At 32.9% G+C, this 27,374-nt stretch overlaps 1 protein-coding gene across 3 annotated transcripts; it reads right to left on the bottom strand.

Annotated features, from left to right (window-relative positions):
* Positions 1-626: 626 nt before the first annotated feature.
* On the bottom strand, positions 627-27,374 carry LOC102808553 (alpha-N-acetylgalactosaminide alpha-2,6-sialyltransferase 2-like). Of its 3 annotated transcripts, none has more exons than XM_085501011.1 (9): positions 27,081-27,374; positions 19,740-19,914; positions 18,463-18,922; positions 16,903-17,074; positions 8,803-8,959; positions 8,386-8,497; positions 6,145-6,257; positions 4,145-4,257; positions 627-3,015 (listed from the first exon to the last, which is right to left on the bottom strand). In XM_085501011.1, exons 2-9 carry the CDS (start codon positions 19,850-19,852, stop codon positions 2,798-2,800), a joined length of 1,458 nt encoding a protein of 485 aa, XP_085357137.1. In that variant the 5' UTR covers positions 19,853-19,914; positions 27,081-27,374; the 3' UTR covers positions 627-2,797. The 3 variants fall into 3 exon arrangements, with proteins under 3 accessions (XP_085357137.1, XP_085357138.1, XP_077863832.2); XM_085501012.1 differs by lacking the exon at positions 6,145-6,257 and adding an exon at positions 5,697-5,806; XM_078007706.2 differs by lacking the exon at positions 27,081-27,374 and adding an exon at positions 20,610-20,699.

Raw genomic sequence — 27,374 nt, 5'->3', positions numbered from 1 at the left:
AAGACTACTAGATTATGAGGGAGAGGATAGATATGTTACATAGACCATTTCAAAGTTTGTACGGTACCGGTAATTGGGTATAAATGGTCTTCAACTGGGGAAGAACTTTTAGTGCCCTAGCTATATACCACACCTGATTAATAGAGCTCGCTGAAATGGACAAAAATAGTGAGGGGCTGATGCACCCGATGTTAAAGAAACAACTTTAGTACGAGTCACCCAGATTTAATAGCCTATCTGAGGCAGAGTCCCCATAAGTCAGTACTTGAGTTAGCATAGGTGGCTGATGTGTACTTCTGTAGGAGGGTTCAATAATGCATTTTTTTTGAAATCATGTGATACTTGTGTAAACAAACTATATCCTAATACTGTATGTTCCTCTATATCTAGTCTTTCTGACGGTAAATGAAAGTTTTGAATGAGATGACATACATAAAATTCTTTATTCAAAAATTTCATAACACCCTTCTTGCTACCTTAAATCCATATTTTTGGACTTCGTACAAACAGGAACTAATAGTCGCACAAATACCAGTATAACACTGCTCAAAGTTCAGTGCTTGGTACATGTATGCAGAAACATGTTCTTGCTAGAGATTTATTTAAAAGGACAATTACAAAAAAAATAATGTTATTATTTTAATAATTTCACATAAAATACAATGCATATTGAAAAATCTGAAACCTTGGATATAACTGAAAGTGGTGTTATGCTGTATGCCTTAATTTCAAGGTACCCTGCAGTTCAGTGTGAAGTAGAAATATTACCAGACCTTTCGTTTTTAATGGACTAGAGCAAAGCACCAGCTCTACAGATGCCACGCATTTCCATAATATCTAATTAGTACTAGTTGTTTTCACTGCATACATATTTCATCATTTGCCATGTGGTAATAATACATGTGGATAGCAACATTTATGTGGGGAACCCAAATTTGCAATTTCCAAATGTTCCTCTTTCTAGTTGGAATTAGTCTTTGAGATATTGAAAACTAATATTACAATACATACTGCCTTCTTATCTGAGGATGAGGTGCAAACATAAATAATAATAATAATAATAATACAGGTTAAAGTACAAAAAATATATGTGAAATGCTGTCATTGACACAAAATCTAGTCTACTAATCATCAATTTCAAGAAACAAGATGAAATTTGCTTTGGATACCACAGTAACAGCGCCCTCAATGACTTAAAGTATTATGTACAGCATAAATAGAGATTAACAATAAACTCAAAAGTATGGGAATATTAAATTATAAAATAAATGTATAAAAAGAAAGTAGGTCAAGTTTAAATATTGCATACGTACATTCCATAAAAATATACTTATCTCAATTCTACAACGCTACGATAAGGGATTGTGTCAAAAGATCAATGTCGAATAAAAAAAACTTGTTTGCTTTAGTTTGGGGGTGGGGGTGGGGGGTTTGACCTCAAAAAGTTTCCATCCTACAAAAACATCCTATTTTTTAATGAAGTCAAAAAAAATCTTGGAGTATTTGTAGTTGGTAGCTGGCAGAAAATGAAAAAAAAAACATCCAAGACAAGAAAATGTCTGATTATCAATTTGTATTTAATGGTGAATGTAGTCTGACGCCATGACTTAATTTATCAATTAAGTTTCATTGGGGGGTGGGGAAAAAACTAAAGGAATTAAAATTTTTATCCGACATTGAACTTTCGATGTTGTCCCTAATACAACTTGATTTAAAAGATACAACACATTAAGGTAGTTCAGTCTGGGTGATTATTTTTGTATCATCATACAACTAGTCAATAGGTTAATTTGTTATTGTGCAGCATAACCAAGGAACTAAGTAACCATTCATCCTGTGTCAACAATTATCTTTAGTCTCTTGTCAAACAATTACAGATTACAATTGAATTTTTAGAACATTTTCAGCCAGTGGGTACTTTTTGGTGGGGAGTTTCCTTGTAATATGAACGTAAATATTCAGCTCAAACTTGTATGCTATGTAATATGAAAATAAGGTGCAAAACAACTTTACCGGTCAAAATATTGACCACAGGATTAGGTTTGATCCCATAATTTTCAATTCTAATAAATATGTTGCTTGAATTACAGTTTGTAATACTCTAAAATCAAGGTTATCAATGTTTAGTTAATTATTAGTTGATTTATAAAAATCCTTACCTGGCACATTTAAAATGCTCAAATTATAGTAATTTTTAGCTGATTTGTAAAGCCCTATTTAAGACTTTTGTTTAATAAATTGTGTTTTTGTGCAAGATCAAAGATGTGCCTGTACTGATTGCAGGCAAGGCAAGATGATTTTTCAATTTTTCAACAAATTTATTGGTTATGTTCAAGATGGTATTCATTATCAAAATAATGCTTTTGAAAGTCAGCAAAATAATTTTATTAATATATTTAAATCCAAAAAGAATTCTTGACAATAAAAATCAAAGCAATCTACAATATTTAACTCATTAGTAGTTAAGCTTTTGAACTGCATATTCCTACCAGTTAATATTTTATTTTTTGTTATCTAAAATCACTGTTACAACTCAATTTTTATATTAATATTTATTACATTATTTTTTGGTGTAAAAGCTTTTGTAAATGACAGCCATTATGACGAACACCATTTTTGACAAACAGCCTCTGAGTTTTTACTGACATCACTGGTTCATGAAATATTTACAGATTCATTGCTTCTCAACATCCAATTGCCTGTACGATAACTTCATTATATCTAGTGTGATTTCTTGTAAAATATAAAGGGTGATCACATGAAAGTTTGTTGGCATTCATCTATAAAAATAAATGGTCTATACATCTGTTCTGTTATAGAGGTATAAAATGCCTTGATCAGTCAATTTCTGCCACAATTGTCTCTCATTGTCGACATCATGTGAGGCCACTGATGCTTTGGTAAGTGCAATGTACTTAGTGTCATAGTAATGTATGGAAAAACGAGAATCATAACCAAACCCATACATGTTGACTTCATCACAAATATGAAGAGCTAAAAACACAACCAATGCACCTATAAAAAGAAAAACGAGGAATTGTTATAACACATTACATCCAGAATATGAGATTTGATTGGTAAATCCATGGTCTTGTGAGGTTAAATGCATTTTACACAGTTACACTGAAACAAGTCATTGTCAATATTCCCTGTTTGTATTACCAATGGCGCGAGAAACATAACCTGATGTACAATGCATGTGCGATTTTAATTTAATTGGTCCAGCTATGTACGAGAAATGGCTCCGTGTATGTGTAAAGTTGAACTTGATTGATTGATCCAGACATGTGAAATGTAAGATCTATTTCAATGTCACCAATGTACAAAATGATGATGTGTAATTTGAATATCATAACGTTTACCATACCACATGAGATAGTGATATTTCAATTAATGTCACAATTTGTTAATTGTAGAACTCCATATGGACATGTGTGGTAATACATATTCAATGTGTATTCCCAACTTATGAAACCATCATAAAAGCAATAATAACATCTGCTCAATCAATTAATCAATAAATTTGATATTCAGTGTAAATAATAATATAATTGAATTGAACAGTGTAGACAACCACATTTTTTTTCCATTTATATATTAATAGCCCATTTAATTCAGTTTGTTTGCTATCCACCACCTGTTACAAACAGCTGCAAAATAGAAAATATTTCCTAAATAATTAAAATATGAAGTTGAGTAGTACATTTGCCCTATTAGAAGCACATCTCCAATAGAAGTGTATAAAGAAAACATGACATTCGTTGTACACTGAATAAATAAAATATTACTTTTTTGACAATAGAAACGTCTCCAACTTACTAACCTTCCTATTGTGCTTTGCAGATCATTCTGCTCTCTGCATAAAAGTCTGAAAATGTTACCTCAATTTTGATTGGTTGATTAATTAATATAGCACACTGCTAATGTCCTGAACAAACAGTTGTCACAGAAATGAAAGCGCAACTAACCCTTTCTTTGTGATGTGGGAATAAATTTAGATGGTAATGAGCAAAATGTAGACAATGTTTCCAGACTATTATGGAGAGGGGGGGGGGGGCATGATAGGAAATAGGAAAGCAAATTCAGTATGTATATTTGTGATATGCAAGTATGACATAGAGTTGATGTCTACAATGGAGAATACCTGTTGTGGGTCTGTATGCTTTAGAGTCCAGGAACCGTGTGAAAACGTATCGCATAAAGTCTGGATGAACAATTTTAAGATTTTGGACATTCAATAAAGGTTTTGGTGGATACCTGTAATTTAAAAGATAAAAACAAAATTGGTAAAACTTTCAACTCTGGTCAAGACTGGTTTCTCCGAATAACTCTGGCTGAGCTCTGGTCAAGACTGTTCTGTCCTAATAATTCTGGTCAAGTTTTGGAAGATACTGGAATGATTATTTTTTTTACAGAACAAGATAAATTATTAAAAAATTCAAGGGTTGTTTTTTTTCTCAGTAGCATCTTTTCTTAATAATGGATAATTTCATAACACAATACATTATCAAACATTGTGTCAACATTTTTTACATGACATACATGTTTCTAATTTAGAAACTTACATTATTATTAAATGCACGGATAAAAACTATAAACACTGTAGCAAGGGATCAGAGCAGATATTGTACATCTTTGGGTTTTTATTTTGTCTTGTGCTTTCAGACTAATATTTCATGAATATACAATTTAAACTATAGGTTATTGCATGAACAGATGGCAATATGTGTGATAATAATCTATTACTGGTAGTGCATACAGTTTATCCAACACATCAATTACAATAATTAATAATTGGAATTTACATTTTACCAAGACCATACATTTTTTTTCTAATCGTATAAATATCCAATTATTTAAAGAGTACATGTATATGATAAATATAAGGTACTGTAAAGACATTAATTATTCACAGAGTTTTTTTTTTTTTTTTACTGATAAGTAAAATAACTTAAAAACAAGTGAAATTGCTCAACATGAAAATAGTAATGCTAGTGAAAATTAACAGTTTTACAGTACTCACTTGAAACCAGAAAGCACTACACTTGATAGCAATTAATAATTAATATGCGAAAAAATAAACTACATGCATGTTAAGACTAAACTACATGAAAACACCCATGCATCATGCACTCAAACACAGAAAAATGAAATAAAGGGAAACTCCTCAAATGTAATTCAAAATTTCAGTACTTATTTCAGTTTAACAGGAGACCAAGAGATGGTACATTCAGTTTAGATATTTGCTAGAAAATGTCCACTTTGTACAATAGAATGAAGACATGAATAATGTATACACCTGTATTAAAAACATTTGTAATATTGTTTTGGAAATTAAATTGAGCAGTGTCATCAAAATATTGTGACGTTTTTTTAATTAGCAAATCCAAATAAATTCCTTACTTGAGCGACCGACACCTGGAAGTACGGTGAATATCAAAACAGGGGGAGACTTTATAAGTAACATATAGGATGTACCACACCAAAGAAGAAACGTAACTATGGTAACAAGACTACAAATGCATTCTAGATAGGGTAAACATAGTTTGGAATGTTTTTTTCTGAAAAGCAAGCAGAGGAATGTACACAGGCACTAACCACCCAATCTTTCAATAACCTGATCACCCTGGATTTGAAAACAGCCAAACTAAGTATGCTTAAATAGACATAGAATTTGGATGACATCAAGTACTGACCAATGTTTTTTTCCTTTATCGTAGGTGTAGATGGGAGGATTTTCCCCTTTAACAAGATTCAGACTATAATCAACGTCATAAGACTTGAAGTAGACATAGAAGTGAGAGGCCTAGGGAAAAATAATTTGAAGTCATATTGGTGCACAAAATACAACACAAACACACAGGTATAGCAGTAGCAGAATGCTGTCATGACTATGTCAGTTATTGCAATGAGTTTGGGTTTGTGGATTTCATTTCTATACCAAATATGTTAAATTGTTCTTTGAGTGATAGTAACAAAAGCATTTTTTTTACATTATATCATTAAATTACATTGCCTTGCATGACAACATGCTACTATTGCAGCACCATGGCAACACAATTTCAGTGACATATACAAGCATGATGCATTGGCTACCAGAGTGTGATATGCACAAAACACACTGGTTAATGCAAATACACTGACCATGTTTTATTGCGGGCATATGAAATCATAGGTGGGGATTTAACTCCACGCAGCATGTTGTTGGCGTAGTCAACGTCATACTTCTTGAAATTAACGTAAATAAATTTGGCATTCTAAAAAAATAATATAAGGAATAATGGGTTATACATATGGAAACACTCATTTTATTGTTAGTCAATCATCTGACATTTTTATATGTGCTGATATTTTATTTAATCTTTTTTGAAATCCTAAACAAAGCCTATATTAACTGATATAACATGCAGTCAATGATTAAAACTGATACACAGGAAATGTAAGTCATTCATGGTACTGACCCGACCATCAACCACTCAAAAGGTATCAAAATGTGAAAAAGTATGCTATAATTTAGTGATTTCCTACTCTCCCCTATTAAACAAAATAGATGACCATTCTGAAAAAAAGATTAGCATCTAGATCCCATAATGACTAATTGTATGTATCAAATTTTCACAAGTCAGCATGACACAGTTACCATTAGTTATTAAATTTAAGATATATAGTTTTGTTTATAGTAATATAGTTTTGTTTATAGTAATATAGGTTAAACATAAACAGGAGCTTGATTATGATGATTTTTTAACATTAAAATGATTGACATTCAGTCATCTTGTATCTGATTGTCAAAAAAGTACTACCGGGTAGTCAATATTGAGAGATATTGCTATGGAATAGCATTAACTAGAACAAAATTTTGAATCGAATCTTCAAACCAATAAATCTGTATATTTATGGCATGATGTATAATGAATTTTGAATCTGATCTGAAAAATAAAATGACGTGCATCAAGGTCCCATAATGTCCAATGTATGTACCAAGTATGTTCTTGTAAACGGCAGAGGCCTGGTTCCAGAAATGCTTATTCTTGATCATTTTTTCAGCAAATGGATGTGTGAAGTTGAATCAGATCCATCCAAGCTGTCTGAAATACAGGTGTGGATGTTTCTGGACTTCGTCTGACAGGGGATGAAAATAAGAATTTCCAACACGTACAAACAATTTTTTTTAGGTTCTGAATAACAGTACATTTTATGAGAACAGAAGCACAATATTGTGATTTTGATGAATACCATACAAAACAAGCCATGCAGCAAATTTAAGATATATAGTTTTGTTTATAGTAATACAGCTGGAATATAACCATGTCAGGAATATGATTTTTTTAACATTAATATGATTGACATTTGTATCTGATCATCAAACAAGTACTTGTCCATATTGAAAAATATTGCTTTGGAACAGCATTCAAAATCAGCCATTTTGAATACATGTACATATATACATATATATATATATATATATATAACATGATGTATAACGAATATATACAATTTGAATATAATCAGTCAAAGCATTCAAGAGATATGGCTCTAGAAGCCCAATCATTAAAACAAAATGGCCGCCAGACAGCCATTTTGAATCCGATCTGAAAAATAAATGATGCGCATCAGAAACCTGTAATGTCCAATACATGTACCAAGTTTGATCGAAATCCATCCATAAATGCCAGAAACGCTTGATATTTGATGATTTTTTAGCACAAAAATGGCCATCATTTGGCCATTTTGAATAAGATCCTCGAAACAATATATCTGTCTATCTATGACATGATGTATAATGAATATTTAAAATTTGAACATAATCAGTGAAAGCAAGTCAGACATAAGGCACAAGAACCACATTCATTAAAACACAATGACCGCCAGTCGGCCATTTTAATTTTAATCTGAAAAACAAAATTATTTGCATCAAGGTCCCATAATGTCTAATGTATATACCAAGTTTGAACAAAATCCATCTGTAAACAGCCGAGAAATGCTTGATTTTTATTATTTTTTAGCACAAAAATGGCCGCCATTCGGCCATCTTGAATCAGAACGTGAAACAAATTGATGTGCATATGTAAAATATCATGTATGATGTATGTGTGAAGTTTGATTGTAATTGGTCCAGGCATTTCTAAGATACAGGTCTGCATCCGAACGGGGACTAATAAATTTCTATCTCTTCCTCCCAAATGGAACAACACATGTTTTCTGCACATTAGTTTCAGTTATTGACTGGCAAGAAGTGTACTCCTTTCTTTTTTAGGTTGTCAAGACATCACCATTATTAGTTTAATTCTTTCTTTCTTTCTTTCCAGATATAATTCTTACCAACAAATTATTTTATGAGGCTTGTTTTTTCAGTTGTCAAACAATGTACACAACTATACTTACCGTTTGATCTTGAACTTCCTTCGTATACTGAGATTCAGGGAAAAAAGTATAAAATGACGTTCTAACCCCTGTATCTTTACCAAATTTACCTTTTGTCAAAGCTCTATTTAGCCTATAAAGACACAAAAGGTTAAACTGTAAAACCATTTTAAATCAGTCATTAATCAGGCTGCATACTATAGTCAGAATTACATGATAGTGTTGAGAATTACGTCAGTGTGGTGGGAGTATGCCAGAGTGGTGTGATTACTGACAGAATCAAATATCAAAACAGACAGAATCAAGATACAAATGTCTGGCAACAATTACTCGTGTCTACTAATGTTAATGCAGAAGAAAATATTGCACGATTATATATTCACAAATAATTATAAATGCATTTATGTTAGACAAATCCTTCATACACTGGTAACTTACCTGAATACAAAATCATGGCCATCAATTTCCTCTCCAGCATTAGACCCATTCAATACACCACCACACCCAACCACAGCACACCGGACACAATTTGGCCTCGTATTTGGAAACAGGTTCGGGTTAGTGAAATTTGGATTGTTTAACACTTGTGCCAGGACTAGAAAACAAACAGAAATTTATCAATACAAACATATTTTAATAAATTGTACAAAATTCAAAGCTATCCAATGTTTTATTTTCACTTTATATTATACATATACACTGTATATATAGTTTTGCAGCAGAGAACAATTCAAGAACATTCTTTTAGGGTGTTTAAAGATAAAAAATAATAACTAGAGATTCTAGAAATACTCTCATTGTTAGATCAGTGAAAGAATTCATCAGATCAATTGCTACTGAGCTATAGAAATAATGATTTTTAAGGTAGAGATGCAGTTTACCTGACATGTATTTTAATTAACGTAGTTAATTAGGAAACCAAGATGACCTCCCTTGTCCACAAAACTATATATTTTCGGAAAGCTTATTGTATGAATTTTAAAAATTTTCTAGTATTTTTTTTTTTTATGGACACTGTAGTTTGAAATATGCACAAAAATGTGCTTTTTTGGAGAAAAGTAATTTAAAAAAAATTAGCTCCTAAACCATGCTTCTGTTTCCTGTCAAAATTTGTGGGTACATCTGTTTACTATGAAGAAAGCGCTGTCTTGAAAACTGTCTACCAGTTGTCAATTTTGCAGGGTTGCAGCCCAAATTTCACTACTTCAAGTTTATGCATAAATTAACACCCAGGCTAGTTGTCTGTACAATTGTTGTAACACTGTTCAACCCAAAACAATGCCCCAACAGCGTTTTGAAGATAAACACATTGTCAATCATTTGTGAAAATTTCAAAACAAAAGGTCAAAGCGTCTAGGAGCTATTTTTTTTTTAAAGTTCTGGGATGTGCACTAAAAAGAAGCTGAGATAATTGCTAATTTGCATAACAATTCACTCAGTAAGAAGTTTGCTAATGCTCATAATTAAGGTAGAGATGCACTTTATTTGTGAATTTCAATCAAAAATAGTTTTTTTCGTTTTTTATATAGATTTTTATCTAAAGAACATTCTGTGAAAATTTGACCAATGAATTCTTATTGGAACACCGTTAAAATTGCTGTTTATTTTCTGGTTAAAAATAAAAAACACTCACACGTGGCAATGTTTATGTCCAATTGCCTAATTTGCATGAGTAACCAAATAACAAGACCTTTGATTGACAATATGCAAATCGAGATTGTACGGGTCATAGTTCATTCAATTCACGCGCATGTGCAATTATTCTCAAATCAGTTCTCGCTCGCTAGCAAACCAAACATTATATTTCCTCAGCGTTTTTTCTTAATTTTTATCATTACATTATGCGTGGTGTGAAAAGAAAGAGAGGTAGAAAGAAGATTCAGATGATTTCTATGTCGGAAGATGCAAAAGCTACACCGAAGGCATCAGCCCACCGAACGAAAAACAAATCGATGTGAGCGTCCAAACATGACTTTCCCTGAAGGCATGAATCCGAGTTTCTGATTGACTGAGAGATTTTATTTTTAAATAATTGTTCTCAAAAAATAAACTGAGCATGTGAAGAATAATTTAACATTGTTTACAGTGATAACTGCTCATAGTCGAAACGAAGCTTACCCATTCACGCTAGTCACAATAAACATCATACTCTTGAATAGGCGTCAATGACTACGGTAAAACTTAGACTCTATTTTAGGCATTAGGAATGATTGAAATGACGCCAAAATACACCTTAAAAGTCCCATTTTATTTTTTTTCTAAATCCCATCCCGAATTTACGGCAGAATCTGGTCCCTCAAATAAGGGACACGTGAGCTTTGATTCTAACCGGATATATTGCACTGGGTCGGGGAGATACAAACTTTTGTGTATCTTTTGTCCAATGGGTACCTGTACTTCGATCATTCGCAAGTTTTGCTCGGTGGTGCGAGACAGCTTTGTTTGCAACCGGACGAACTCCGTTTAATTCAATGAAGCAAACAACTGACAATGCTAAAATAAATTGCAAAGGTACGCTAAAATTAATTGAAAACAACCAAATAATTTCAATGAAAAATAAATCACAGGGAGAGGTAACTTGATACATTACGGTAACAACTCTTTCGACGCGCTGACCGCTTCTCCGCGTCTGATGTTTTGCTTTCCTTGTCATAATACTTACTGATTGATGATTTTGTTTTGATTTTTGAGTTTTTTAGCCTGCAACACGGCCACGACCTTTGCGTTTTCCGTGAAAAATGGGGAAGTTTACGTAAATTTGACGGACATTCCATTTTTTTAAACTACCGAAGCACACTGTTTAGCACTCCTGTTTTTTTCATTTGCCGATTTCTATTCAGAAAAATTCGACCACTCGAAAATGCACCTTAATTTTGCACTCTTAAAACATGTCAGATTTCCAACACTAATTATTTAAAACCGGTCGAAATTTTAAAACTTTTACGTTAGGAGCTGGAGCTCTCTTCTTGCAGGCGACCGTCGCCGGTAGTACAACAGCATGTTTTGTACGTACACCCGTGCGCTGATTGTCTGCGACTGTCTTAGAAAATCCCTGAATAAGGCGTTGTCAAAATCGGAAAAATAAAAAAATGCCTCCTTAAAAAACGAACATAATTCAAATATTTCTTTTAACAAATATGTTGCAGTGGGAAAAATGGGATTGGAAACGATGAACAAAACTTCTGTGCCTCGCGTTTCGATTCTAGGATTACGCGATTATTCATTATTGTGCGTTCGCTTCCTGGAGTTGGTTCTCAATACTACATAAAAATCATCAAGGATAAATAATGTAATATCCCACTTTGTACTCTTCACGGTAAACCCTAGGCTCTGAAATACTTGTAGATTTTTTATTGAAAATACATCGAAGAGAAGCCATGATGTTTTGATCGTGATAAAAGGTCACCTTCCTAGGACCGCCCCCTGTTTAATAATTCATGAGATGACGTCATATTTACTGGGCATTGCCACGTGTTTTTACCGACCCCATCAAAACACTGGTATGAATGACGTGTTTCTGATTTATATATTCAAGAGCAGTTGTTCTGGTCCAACGATTTTACATAAAATGTCTATGTCTATACGTCAACTTTCAATTTCAATAGTCTAGAAAGTATGACAAAGTATGACAAAGCAGTAAATCCCGGTTTAACGCGCAAATATGCAAATTAGCCTTTTTCTCGTCTTCTATTTTTGGTGAATTCTTGGGTTTTAAATTAAAATAGCTGATAGACGCTTTGGCCATTTGCCTCGAAATTTTCACACATTATTGACAAGGTGTTCCCCCTTCAAAATGCGTCCGGACAGTTTATTACGGCGAGTGGAACAAAAATAACAAGTCCGCAATTAACATGGATATATAAATTATGCAAAAATAGAAAAGAGTGAACTTTGAGGTCATGCTGTGCGACTTTGAAAGTCGTTAGAGAGATGAGTGGACGCATTTGAATTAGTAGTATACCAAGGTATCCAGTGATGTAATTTTACCCACAAATGGACTTGAAGTTTTTAAGCTAATTTTTTTTAAACCACTTTTGTCCAAAAAAGCATATTTTTGACCCAAAATCAAAAACGCATTCTGGATATTTAAAATAAAGACAAGTTTTACAAAGTTTGTATAATAAGCTTTCAGAAAATATATAACATGTTGGATATATAATACCATCTTCATTGTCTAATTACTCAATTAAAAAGCAAGCCAAATAAACTGCATCTCTACCTTAAAATGGCTGTAAAGTTCCAAATTTAAATGTATTATTGTTTTGTTAAAAGTTAAATATAATGCATAATATGGAGATCCCGTCATTTCTTTTTTTCACCTTGTTTCTTTTTTATTATTTATGTACAGACTTGCTAAATCTTGCTAAGCATTCAAAAAAGAGAATGTTTGCACCTGTTATCTATATTTTAAAATCGTTTTTTGAGTATGTTCCACTATTCACAATTCTACAAAATTTTAAGTCTATAGCCAAGACTGTTTGGATAATAAAATAATAAAAAGCAAAAAAAAAATCATTCCCACAAACATGCATCTCTACCTTAAATTGAAAAAACAAAACATTTACATGTAAAAATTTGTTTGCATTCTAAAACAAGCAGAGATAGCTTCGCTGTCAGCAATGCACATTTCAATTAAAGAACTGCAGATACATTGTATCATTAGAAAATATGTATAATATCAAAGCAATCTGTTTTTTAACAAGCATTTGAAAATATCACTTTTTACCAAAAATAATCATCAAAATTAGATAATTGAAGATATCATCACGAAATGAACAAATCTGACAGAGGACTGCCCCAAGAATCTATGTTGCAAATATGAAAGCATTCGGTTTAACGGTTTTGAAGAGAAAGACAAAAATGAAAAAAGTTGATGACAAGACTACATACTACAGACACTGGACAATGATGGCAATCAGTAATATGAAGAACTCTGTGTCGTAGACAAAGTCGACAGCGGAGCTACAAATTTAATAGAAAATTGAAAAACCTTTCTTTAAAAAGAAACAGTGAAGAAATTAAAGTGCCTGTGCAATGCCCACCCACACGCTTCCCATTTTAGATCTGTGCCCCACTGAAGTGGGCAATTATTGATTTTTTTGCTGAAAATGATTACTCGTATCCAAGTAAATTTGAGATATTTCCCGTGCTGTAGCCACGCCTACCTAACCTGAAACGGTCGACTGTTTCCGGATTTCCGACTCTCGCCGAAAGTGCGCCACCAAATGCAAAAATATGAGAGGAAGCCATACCCCTGGGCCGTACTTTTAATATCACTGTGTCATTCAACGTACAACTGTACTTTTAAACTATATACATTTTTTAATCAGCGTTTCTTTTGTCTATTTAATTTTATTTTTGAGAGAGCGAATTTTTAGAAGTTGTTTTCACAACAAACTTTTATGATGGTTAAACGATGTGTTGTGGGCGGTTGCAGTAATGCGTATAGTTATAGTGTAAGTATTTCTCAGGCTGTTTTCATTTTTGCAGGGTAAAAGTGTCTGAATTGTTCGGTTATTGGTGTTGAATGTCGAATTCACACCTTTGTTGCCTTTACTTGCAGCTTGATCGGCGTAATAATTTACTGAATAAGAATCCAGGCTTGAGCTGTCAATGTATTTTTTTAACATGATGTCATAATCATGAAAATGATAATCACTCTAAATCCACTCTGAATTTGTCTGTATGTGAGTCGCTCTCAATAATTTTTGTTATCCAATTAAACGCCGCCATTCACGCACTTGTCCCCCTCATGACCCGACGCGTTCACCCATTACAACGCGGCAGTCATTTATTCAGTAACTGTGTTTTGTCGTTTTTTTAAAATTATTTCTCTATTTTATAAATCAATAGTGTCTAGTAACCTGCTAAATAACAAGACGATTCAGCCGTCAAATTCAATTTTGTCCAATGCCGGAGTCCAGCGACAGTGTACAAACGTGCTCCGGAGACTGTGACGACCATGGTGACTAGCGACACCAGACCGAACATATTTCGCATCTGACTCAACCCCATGCAACAAACTTGATACTATGTGTTCATTATGGTCCATTCTTCCTCGACAAACAAGTACATAAGTGGCAATTTAGTCAAAGACGAGAAAACAGCACAAGAAATTTGCCTTATTTACACGTATCGGCAATGCAAGCTGCCCAGCGACTTCCCCTTCTGACGTCACAAGGGGAATTTGTGTATGCAAATGAGAAGCTAATGAGGAGCCTCATTTTAAAATACACAAAAATAAAGTTTCCGTAGACTGAGTTAAAAACACATTTTTTCACTTAAAAAAATTATTTATGCTTAGAAACATAAAAAATAATAATATTTATGTATCAATGGATAATTTTAGGCGTGAAAATAGCAGCCATTTCACAGGCACTTTAATGAATAGTGTTTTTTTTTATTATACATATTGTCAGAACATTTCAGACAAAAGACGAAAAAAAAACATTAAAACTTTAACATTTTTAAGGTGTTTCGGGCATCGATATATATTATGAGAATGTATCCCAATGCCTTTAGCTAGAAGTGTTACTGGGATGTATCAACAATACATCAAAATTGTCGGCTGTACTATACCAGACTACAACATCATCGATAAAAAACCAATAGCAAATTTTAAAGGTATAAACACCATTAAACTAACTGCAAAAAACCTAGACACTATGTACAAATTTGTACAACTACACATGGCAATCACTGTCCATGGAACATTGCTGTGGAAAACAAGTGTTTGATTAAAGTGTCATACATGTACCTTTCAACAGAAATATTTTTGAGTTAAATTTCAGTTAAAAATAGTACAAGGCGATAAACATCATTCTTCCAAGTCTGCTAAAAATTTACCAATTTCAAAAACCTATGCCAAGCGAGTGCATTATGGGTAAAACATGAACTGCATATGCAGAAGAAAAACTAACCAGCAGAAAGGCATGCAAAGGATGCTGGGAACACAAACAAAACTGTAACATGGATTCTCCTAGAACATTTTCCCAAATTCCAAGAAAGAAACAAAGCTAATTAAAAGTATCAGAGCTGGCTTTAGAAATTATAAAATAATTGAACAGTGATAATAATTCAATTCAGATACTAATTAAACTAAATAATCAAGTACATACTATGACCAACACTTAAAATTCTTCCATAGTTCCATAGTATATGACAGTTAAGTTTGATGTGAATGAACACTAGTTCTTGTAATATAAATGAAACGAGGATTGCATTCATATGCAAATTTTCCTACATGTACACATCTTATAAAATAGATTTTTTTTACTAAATGTAATTTTGAGATATGACGTTTTTGCCAATGAACCCAAACAAAAATGACTTGAAAAATCCTATTTGCTTCTTGAATGTTTAACCCTTTTGTTTTACATAAAACAATGTTGTAAAAGTAAAGATCTTCTGTTTTAATAACTACCTTAAATTAATGCTGATTTAAAAAAACAACATTCAATTATCAAAATTTGGTTGTGAAAAATTGACAGTTTTACAAAACAATGTAACATGTGTTAGTCCATTGACGACTTATTTTTAGAACTTTTTATTATTAAAAATCATTGAATAGTGTGACCTTTGCAATTTTATCATGTACAATGATGAACATAATTCAGTCATCTGTGAGCAAACTTGTTTTTATCTACATGTATATTTCAATGTTGTTATCTGCTCAGATGCAAATTAGAAAGCAATTTCACTTATGTTTGCTTTGCACTGCTCCTCATTTTTTAACTATCACTAGTTGCAATAATAAATATTTATAGAATTGTGAAATCTAATTTAAATATTCATTTACTTTTTTATACTGCTTCAGGCTTGTAGTATTCAGGATTAATAAAATGGCATCCAGTCAAAATGTATAAGTAAAACTAATAACAGGATGATATAAACAAGCGACCTGTCTTTTCAAAGTGTTTGATCATGATACAAATCATACCAAGAATCAAGTAATTGAGTTAAAAGTTAAAAACAGTATTTTAATCAAAAAGGACAAAACTATTTGCCAAAAATTGGAAAATTGAAAATAGCATCATTAATATGCATAGATTTCATCCAAAAAACCCTCAGATTTGCCAATTATCCTGGAGTACCATTGTACTAAGTTTCCCTAAAATAACGTTTGTTTTTTTAGATATTAAGCTTCAAATTAGATGAATATTATGCAAACATACATGATGTTAATTGTGAGTGTATAAAACAATGTTGATACAAGGTAGACATGCATACTGATAATTGTACTGGGGGGATATTCTTTTTGTGGAATTGTAATTTTCAACAGCTGGATGATTAAAAGATATGGAATTATTGTAGACAATGCAGCATACAAAAACCACCTTTGATGCATAAATGTAATTTAATAACGCCACAGAAAGCAGCAGAAATATTCATATTATCACACATCATTTTTAATAGAAACTTTTCATTTATGTGACAGGCTGTATCAAACAAAGGTTTTGAATTCAGAACATCAATGTCTGCATGAAAAATAGTGATGTATGAAATGTATAATCAGAATGTTAGAAAATAGAAACATACCTTTCCTGTCAACACCTTTAATGCCAAACGGTAATCCATAATGCGACAACTTGTAGTAATTTGTAAAATTGTTAACATCATATTTATCCATGAATATTTTAATATCTGGAATGTGTCGACTTTTAAACCAAGCAGATTTCTCGGCATATTTGGTCACTGTCTTAGAACAAATCTAGAGAAAGCAAAAATAAATTACAACATTCGTTTCTAATTGAACATAACTGATGTATCAAAATTAAAGTCTGCAAAGCTGTTTTATAAAAAAGTATTTATAACATCAGTGAAGGAGCAATGGCTTTAGAAGTTCGGATCAATATATAGCAAATTTGAGTAAAATCAGTTTTGTTTTTTTTAGATTTTGCTTACAATGGCTAAAATGAGACCATATGCAAAATAGCTACTTAATATGCATAGTCATGGCTCTAAAATTAATCATGTCTATGTATTACCCCCCAAGGTACCTATGTACTAAATTTGATCAAAATATGCTTTTTTAAGTTTGAGAGGTTGCATACACAAGCTGAAATAAGATAATTACTGGTAATATGAAAATTAGCTACCAGGGTAAATTTGATCAATATATAATAGTAAGTAATTGTTGACGAACATGCACACAAATGATCATAATAAAAATTTGACTCCCATGTATTAAGTGAAGCACCAAAACTGTAAGCCACTTTTTGTTCAGGACGAAATTGTTTGCTAATTGTGGAACTGAATTACTGTACGTGGCAAAAAAAAAGTCTTCATCATTATTGAACATTTCATGTTAATTATTAGACAAAATTGGTAGAACTACAAACCTAAGGTTTTTCATTGGCATTTTTTGCTGTTATTTTTTCATTAAATTATTACTTCAAGCAGAGAAAAGATGTATAATAAATTGATTACCATAAGAATATCACAAAGCATGCACCCAGGCAGTAGACACGCATCAATTTTTTCCACACACTGTACTGCCATTGTGTATATTTTCATGTTAACTTGCTTATACTCAATGAGACTAAATAACTGTTGAATATTATCTTCTACTCTATGTATGCCAACAAATATATTTCCACCACCAAAACTAAATTAAGCTGCTGTTTAAATGTGATCTGCTTGCCTGAAGACTGTTGCGACTAAAAGTTAATTTAAAAATAGCAGAATTTAATCCCTTTATACGTTAGAAAATCAGAACCCATAGAATGCAAATATTACACAAAATAATTTCAACAATTTGGATCAAAATCTGTAGCATTATTTGATCTGAAATTAACAAAAAGGTTATAGAAAAATACCTAAAAAAACAACATCTTGATTGGAAAATGTATGACATTAAAAGGGTTAAACCATAAAAGTCGGATTTCTCATTAAAATTTAACAAACTTGTAATGTGAGTAAAACAGAAACGAAAAAGTACTTTTTATGGGCATGATAGGTGAGAATTCCATGTCGACGTTAGCAGGCATGATAGGTGAAAATACCCTATCGATTACAAAGACTAAAAATAACAAGTACCAGTTAATTTCAAAAAATTGAAAAAAAAATACATTGTAGTTTTAAAAATAATATACTCACCGATGGTTTGAAATTTGGTTCTTTAATATATGGCTTTATGTCTAGTTTAACCTTCGGTATGGGAGGTGGTGGCACTACTGGCTGTTCTAAAAGATTTTCAATATTTTCTAATATACTCTCAGCAGAAACCTTCTCTTCGACTGCAACAGTTTTATTAACTGATGTTATATTATTGTTAGTCCTATCATTTGAACTGAATTGTAACACAGACTGTATTTCCTTTAGAACATTGCCAGCTTGTTTGTCGTCACCTTGAGTACGAAATTTATCAAGGAGCAGCTCAATTTGAAGAATTTTATTTGAAACATCAGCTTCATGATTGAGGTTAACATCTACTCCTAATAAACTTGCAATCTGTTCAATTTTATCATTGTTTGAAGAATCAATATGTAAAGCATCTTTCTCATGCACACGTTGATATTCCTGGAAATTATGAATGTTTTCCGGTATATTCATAAGACTGAAAGAGAAAAACAAAATAATTTGTGTCATATTTATTAATTCACAATTTGTATATTTTTAGCACAATTAGATCACAGTCAGCAAGATGTGTCATATTCAATAGCAACCATAAGATTTACATAATATGTCTAATATGACTTGTGATTTAAGTAATTTATTCATTATTTTACTTCAAGAGGAACAATACAGTATAGTTTCCCCCAAAACTATTTTTTATTTAAAGTAAATATATTGAAAATAATGATTTCAAACAAACAAAGCAAATTCAAAACTTGTACAAAATTTAAAATTTAGAGACACATTTAAATGTTGAAAAAACCTGTCAACAAACAAAGTTATTCTCTGATTGGCCTGACTGTTACTGTTAGTTACGGTTGAGTAGCCAATCAGACCTGTAAGTAGCTTTGTATTGACTCTAATTTGGAAATAAAAAGAGATACATGTATAGACATAAAACAGAAGACTTGAGTAGAAGACAGAATATGTCAAATATATGCGGGGCTTGAACTTCGGAATTGTGAGAGCAGTTCTTACAAAAAGATTTGAATGATAAAAGTAGCCCACTATTGTGCGAGAATCTTTTTCTAAATGCAGTAAGTATGAACTCTGAGAATGGCCCCACCCATGTTTGGCTGTCTGGCGAGTATTACATATCAGTATTGCTGTACATTACTTTAGAAATAAGGTTTGATCAACATGACATGTTTAAGGTCTTGTAATTGTAAAGGAGATACAATAAATATTTTGTACACAAGTCTGTAGGGCATATGACCTGTCTATTGATTCCTCCATTGACTTCACATAAAATCACTTACCTGTGTACTGAACTTGCATCTTGGTGTAAAACCAACATGTATCCCATTACACAGCAACCCATGGCCATTGCCAGCAACAACACAGGGCGATATAAGCGTCGTGTTCGGAACATTGTAACTGTGCGATGACAAGTTCAGTAAGCAATGTAAAGTGTTAGCTCTTTTTCTTGACAATCTGAAAAGAAGTAAGGACTTCTAAGTTCACAAGGTCATTTTAACATCAATACAATGGGTCCTTCCTTTGTCAAACTGGGTCACTATATTGTATATTTGATTGACTCATCTGAACATTTTATCGTCTAAAAACATGTCTGCAGTTGGATTCTTTCCTTACATGTAGCAGGATTCAAACCATTACATGTCACACAAGAAAAAAATTCTTTCCAAGTTCTTTCTGAACACCACTTATGGTATACTCTCTCAGTCCAAACAATGTTTATTCCCACACATACTTGAATGAGAATAAGGTCAAGACCATAAATGTAGTACTCACACTTGTTGTACTAATATATTATGTGCTATATCTCATTTGCTGCCCAATTGCATGGATCAGTATGCACAAACAAGAATTTTGAAACAAATATAAATTACCAGTATTAATAGTAGCACATGATATAAATATCCATAGATGTGCAAAGGTCTAATTCACATTGTCATTATTACCGTAATTTTGAAAGTTGTACTGTATTCACATGACATTTCTCTCTGTAGTTCAAACTGAAAGTAAAAAATCCATAATACTGTCTGCATCTTATTGTACATGTACATGTTATGTCACCATAAACAGAACAGAACAGCTAATACTCAATACACAGTCATCGACTGAACATGTACCATGGTACTGACACTGTGGTACACAATTCCACTCACCTACATCACTATCACTATATGGATCACTATATGCGACTGTGAATATAGCAACTACAACTGCTGGCACTAGTGTACTCAGCTGTGTATTGTGCCTTTTATTAGGAAGAGTCCATTATCTAGAGGTAGGGATTGGGGTTAAAGTGTGAGCAATATTACTAAAACAGGACTTGATTACAAAATGGTTATAATATTATAAACAAAGTTTACCCACACCATGAAAGATAATTTTTGTATTTTCAGTTGCAGTTATTTGACAAAGAAGGCAATATTCCGCCCCCTGCTACAGAATGGAATGGTCCGACATGTCATCACTGTCATTGCCAGCTTGTTTCATGTCGCATATAAATATGATTATAGATTCAAAGCATAATTATAACTATTTAGCAAGTCAGTATTTAACATGTCACATTTTGATCATTTTAACACATTGTATTTTGTATTCTTAAAACAGAAGGCATTACAAAGAGTATGGTCATAATTTTTTTATTGTACATCATGTGGCAACAGATCTGTGTGTGGAAGAATCAATAACCTTTGACAACAGTTTTTACCAAGGTACAGTGATCAATCTTTCATCATCTATATTGTGTAATCACAATTTGATAACAGGTCTAATAAATACCAGAGGAATACCAAATCATATATAATGAAATTTACAGAGCCAAATCTAAAACGATATTCCATATAAAACACAGTCTTGTCACTGAGATGTTTGATCTTGGTCCAATGTGGGTCCCATGTGCGTCCCCCATGTGGGTCCCAAGTAATCAATGCATGTAAAAAACATTACTCAAAACAGTACATGGGATTTTAAGAAATAACTATATGCGTATGTACATGTATGCTTTTAGAAAATCCCATTTGAGAAAGCCTAAATTTGTCACCCCCTAACTTTTCCCACATCTTTCATCATTTTGATCAAGACGTATAGCAGTGAAAAATTAGGTTCGTTTGGTCAAAATTTTTAGAAAAACGCATAAAAATTAGCAAAATGTATCAAAATTTGGGTGGGAAAAATTGGCATTGTAAGGATAAGAGGTTTGAGTCAGAGAGTTTCTTTGATAAATTATACGAGGTCATTGAGACGAGGGTAAATAATAAAAACATGTATCCAAAGGTCCTTACTCAAATACAATTTTTTTTTATGAACTAAGATGCCAACTGCATGGGTGCTATAAGCTGCATTAAGGTTATAAAACTAAGTAAACTTTGGCATATTCATGTCAATATGGCTAGTGTAGTATGTACACTTGGACAAATCATATCACATTTGTTAATATGGCAACAATAGTACCGTATACATGTAACTTGGGGTATTGTCACGAACTTCAATATTAAATAAATATCAGGGATTTTTTCAAACAAGGGAATAGGGGCGCAGCGTCCTCATGCCATGGCCATGTGCCCCCTTACCCTGGGGAGCAGATCCTCTGGCAACCAGATGGCACCGCTGGATTGCAGTGCTCCCTCTTGCATTTTTTTTGTAGAAAACCCCCTGAATATAATATAATAATATTCAAATTTGCATCTTTTCACAATTCAAAACTGACAAATGTTAGTTGCTAATGTGAACATTGTCATTTTTTTTTTTATTAGCGCTATTATTTAGACATTAATCACCATAAATGTATTTTGTAGATTAACTACATTAGGAATGCTTTACAAATATTTTGACATGTACGCACATCACGATGGAGATTGGTAAATGAGGAAATAGCTCATGTTGATTTACATTCTCCATATAAATACCACTGCAATTTCTATTTCAGAGTACACAGTCAAGAAAAAGTGGAAGACAATATTCTCACAGACTGCTTGTATATTGGTTACAATTTTGAGCTGTGTCTAACTCATTCTTTTCTTCTGTTAGATTAAAATTGTCACACTCCTCAGTGTACATTCAATTTACTGAATTTCACATATGGTATATACATGGATCGAGAACACAATACAATGGCAAACAATGTAGCATTTATTATCAAAGTATGGAACCATACAATTTGATGTTTTCATTGAATTTAAATAGACACTTGTAATTATAAAAAAATATGATACACATATAAGCTATCACTATGGAATCACAAATTGTATGACATGTACATACCAAAAAATAAAGGTCCATTCCACTTTATTAATTTATTTTTACCGACCAAATACTCCAAACTTGAACTATGTTAATATTGGTTACTATGGCTACCAAATGACCTTTAGCTTAGGTCATTATGCTAATATTGGGTACTATGGCTACCACATGACCTTTAGCTTAAGTCATTATGCTAATATTGGGTACTATGGCTACCACATGACCTTTAGCTTAGGTCATTATGCAACTATTGTGACCAAGATCATTTTTTTTCAAAACATGCCGACTCGGCCCGACAGTTCACAAACACCCTTAGAGACATGCCGACTCGGTCTCGAGTCTCAGAATGTGCCGAGATCTCTAACATGAACACGACTCGTATCTTTTACTGACGTTAACCCATGTAAATTCTGTTGCTTTTGTTCTTCAACGGCTTGTTTTGTAGTATTACTATCTGGTAAGTCACTAATACAATATCAGTACTTAATAAGATTTTCCTGAAAATCTATGAGTAATGGAAATTCACCAAATTCAGCTTTACATGCAGCATTTGAGGAGAATTTACTCACACCTAGTATTTTTTCAAAAATTTCAAATGTAACTGTTCACTTGGTGTTTTGTCCCATCTATTGTCTACTAGTATTATGCCATGGCCCCAAATTGTTGATCCATATAACAAAATCTAAACAAGCGACTTTACGTTCAGTAGAGCTGTAATTGACAAGTGCAGAGGGCAGTGGCAGTTATTAGGTGGATAGGAGAAGTGGAATCTATGATAGTTTAGTAATTGTGTTTAGTAATGGTCACTGGAAGGCCATATCCTGTAAGAGGAAATGTATTAGTGTACTATTGCCAGAATATATTTTTGAATTATTTGGGGACTGTACATGTGACTGAATTGAGAATGACAAAGTTAGACAATATGACAAAGTGACATGTGATCTTGAGATGACCTTGACCTTTCCTTGAAGACATTGGGAAGGTGTTTTAGTCCCTCCCACACTCACTTTTCACTCATATGAAAGCTGCAAATGTACAAACCTTGAAATGACCTTGACCTGAAGTTGAGCATTTTTGGAAAACATTGGCCCTTCCAGGTCATTTTCCAAGACAATGTGTACTGAGAAAGCCTAGCTTCCAACTGATACTGTTGTCTACTGGAGTCCATGCATTAAACTTGTATGGGGAAAAGTGAAAAAATCCAACAAAATAATAACAAAAAAATGGAGATAACTTTACCAAATGAACAAACTTGAGAGGACTAGTCAATGCATCTACATTATGAATTTCAAAGCAATGTGGCAGGCCATTTCGGAGAAGAAGTAAAAAATGCGCAATTTTAAAAAATGCACTAAAAATAGACACTTGCATATGGTGACATGAAAATAACAAGTCTTCAAAGCATTCTGACAAGCAGTTGTGAAAAAAATAATTTTTTAACCATAAATGACAAAAATATTTCATGTTAAGTGATGTGATGTCATGAAATGAACAAATCTGACGGAGGACCATCCCAGGTACATGTAGGTGCGATGTGCATAGCAAAGCATTCAGCTGACGCTTTTGGAGAAGAAGTCGTTTGAATGAAAAATGTTGGATGGATGGACGGATGACGTACAATGGACAACAGGTGTTGTCAACCCATGAGCTCCGCTTGGTCATCTTCAATTACAGCTGAGCTAAAAAGATGCATAAATGTTCTACGTCTAGTCTCTCTTGACATTTCTTTTAACATTGCTCTAGTAGCTTTGTCTGCTAAAAATTTGCTACATTTACATGGAAGCATTCTATCGGAGTCGAACTACTGCTCCTTTCCATCGATTAACAGATTATCTCCAATGCGTTTACACGGTCAGGGATCATACAAGAGCCGAGATCTGCCAGAGTTCAATTCAGTTCGATCAGAGAAGAACGGAACTGTGCCCTCAAATAATTACTCTGAAAAAAAGTTTCTTCAATTTCCATTGTTCTTTCAAGTTTTTGTCGCATAATTTTGTACGCCATTTTTCTGTTTCCCGGTGAGCTACCAATATTATATCGCAGTATTTCTTTACTCTGCCAACTAAATACTAGGGCACATACTTCGTCAAACCGGAAATTGCATGAAATTATAAATGATTTTGTCTCCGCCATAATTGAAATGATAGGTTACTTAAAGAAGATGATTGAGAGAGTGATTTGGGCTCCAATAGTTGGGCTCGTTGTGTATATACGGTCTTGGCCATGTCAGGGCTCAATCCTATCAGAATTCAACCAAAGGGTTTATTTGAGTCGAACTTGGCTATAGCACTCCGATAAAATGCTGTTGTGTGAACGTAGCAATAGTCATGTTTCTTGGAACTTTCCATTTGATTGTAAAGTTATATCTAAATAAATTTTTGAACTGACACAACTTATGTTTTGTTCTTGGAATTTAAATAACTCTCTCCATCTCATTGTTTTTTTTTTTAAATCATAAGATTTACCTTGAGTTTCCATTTGTGGCAGTACTCAGATAATTTATTTAATGCAGTTTGCAAACCTAATTGTGTTGTTGAAATCAATACTAGGTCATCTGCATAAAATAAAAAGTTAATTTTATAATTATTTAACGATACATTGTACCTGGTTTATTGAATCTGTTAATGTGTTATTCAAGACATTAACATAAAGATTACGCTGTAAAAAGCATTGGACTTGTAGTACATCCCTGTCACACACCCTTATTTGTATTAAATATTGGAGATAATTCTTTGCCAAAGAGCGAATACTTGTACACGTCTTGGTATTGTTATTGTTACAAATACATGTTTTTAACTTACCGGTAAGTGATAAGTTCTTTAAAAAATTATAAAATAAACCATCCTTCCAAACAATAGCCTTATGTTTCATGTACATTGTATTTACTAACTATTGTTTTTAGAGTAAAAATGTGATCAGCAGTCAGATAACCTTTTCTAAACCCAGGCTGAATGTTATTCATAATATTATGTGTCTCTGAAAAATTACATAACCTATTATTGATTAAATTGCAGAACACACTGCCTATACAACTGGAAACTGCTTCCTTGTACACTTGTACATGTTCAATTTGGTATGCAAAGTGAATACAGATGATTACAGAATCCTATTCTTCCCTCTTGATTGTAATTTAACTATTTTGTTATTTACAATTCAAAAGCTTTATATTAATTGCAAGATCAATAGATATTGCTGATGTGAACTGTATGAATATAGTATTATTGGTAACAAATGTAAGAGTTGTACCGGTATACTTTTATTATTATTATTATTATTATTCCTTTATTTCGGGCCAAAAAAGTCCCATATTAAATACATAACACCAACACTAATAAATACAACGTCTAAGATTAGTCCAAAATTTGGATAAGAAAAAACTGTCAGAGTTGACACAAGTACGAATTATTATTATTTTTATTATTATTTCTTTATTCCGCACTATATGGCCACCGGCCTAAAGTACTGTTACATTTCAAAACTTAAATTACACATGGTCGCTTTAAAATTACAAGATACATATACTTCAAATCATACAAGTACGAATTAAAGCATTATCGCTCGTAAGGAGGCGCTGACTGAAGTTATATAATGCCTTGTGCTGAAGAGATTCAAAGTTGAAAATATTTCTATTCACGCAATTAACACTGGCGCTGCTAGCCCGATTAAGGCTAAAGACCAATCTTATAGCGTTATTATAAGCCACTTGCACATTATTCACAATTTGTGTACGATAATCACATCAAACATTCAAACAATATATACTGTATAAATACGTTCTAAATAACAAACACTTAACGTACCCTGAACTTTTTATAAATTTTCGTAAAATTAAATTTTACTTTTGAAACTAGTGAATTAAATTTACTATTATTATTATTATTATTATTATGAAATCATATCCGCCACATCCAGATCTAACAAATGGGCGACTTGTCTGCACAAAGTTTACCACTGAACATGGAAAAATTGTCGTCAAAACGAAGGATTTGGGTTGAAGACGGAAAGACCAGGTGCGATTCTATAGATTCATTTCATTTCGACCGATAACATTATTTGTTCCTTTTGCCGGCAAAGCCACTGACAAGTAAAAATACGACTGGACTCTGTACGAGGTACAGGGGGGTCGATAGTTTACGGAAACTGTGGGTTCGGCAGTGGCCATGGGTTCGAAACGACTTCGTTTCGATCGATTTTGACATTGAGGAGCTGCACCCGAAATTAAAGGGTGACGTTACCGCCATAAGCACTCATTGGAATGGACTTGTTATCATTGAAAAACAGTAAACACGACATTTGTGGTGCCAAAATGTATCTACAGGCAAAAACGCGACAAAAGATAACCGGAAACAAACCCTACATGTTGAATGTCCGAACTGAAGATATCTTACCGTTTTACATGGTGTTTACGTCATTGGTACAAACAATAAATCGTAGTACACTGTACAGTAATAAGAAGAAAATGCAGGTCTACACTCCACGTCATCGACTCATCCAAGACACTGTCAATTTCCTCTTCATTTGATTAATGTTCAAGGAGTCGGTCTATCTACACCACATGTGAAGCAATGCGTCCAGGTAAACAGGAAGGACAGAGACGCATTCGACGAAACTGAAACAGATGACTATATTGAACCCCCCGCTTCGCTGAGAAAGGCCACACATACCAAGATTCGCAAAGCAAC

The sequence above is a fragment of the Saccoglossus kowalevskii genome, chromosome 7, assembly GCF_978046115.1.
Source record: "Saccoglossus kowalevskii chromosome 7, keSacKowa6.1, whole genome shotgun sequence".
NCBI lineage: Eukaryota > Metazoa > Hemichordata > Enteropneusta > Harrimaniidae > Saccoglossus > Saccoglossus kowalevskii.
The sequence above is the reverse complement of the archived record's forward strand: the minus strand, read 5'-3'. Positions and strand labels throughout refer to the sequence as shown.

Bases quoted from the DNA above. Each gene is read 5' to 3' on its own strand.
- LOC102808553 (XM_085501011.1), bottom strand. From the start codon at position 19,852: ATGTTCCGAACACGACGCTTATATCGCCCTGTGTTGTTGCTGGCAATG. The intron at 17,075-18,462 runs GTGAGTATATTA...TGCTTTCTCTAG, and splicing joins AACCAAATTTCAAACCATCG to ATTTGTTCTAAGACAGTGAC. The intron at 4,258-6,144 runs GTCAGTGTATTT...TTTAAATTACAG, and splicing joins TATGCCCGCAATAAAACATG to GTATCCACCAAAACCTTTAT.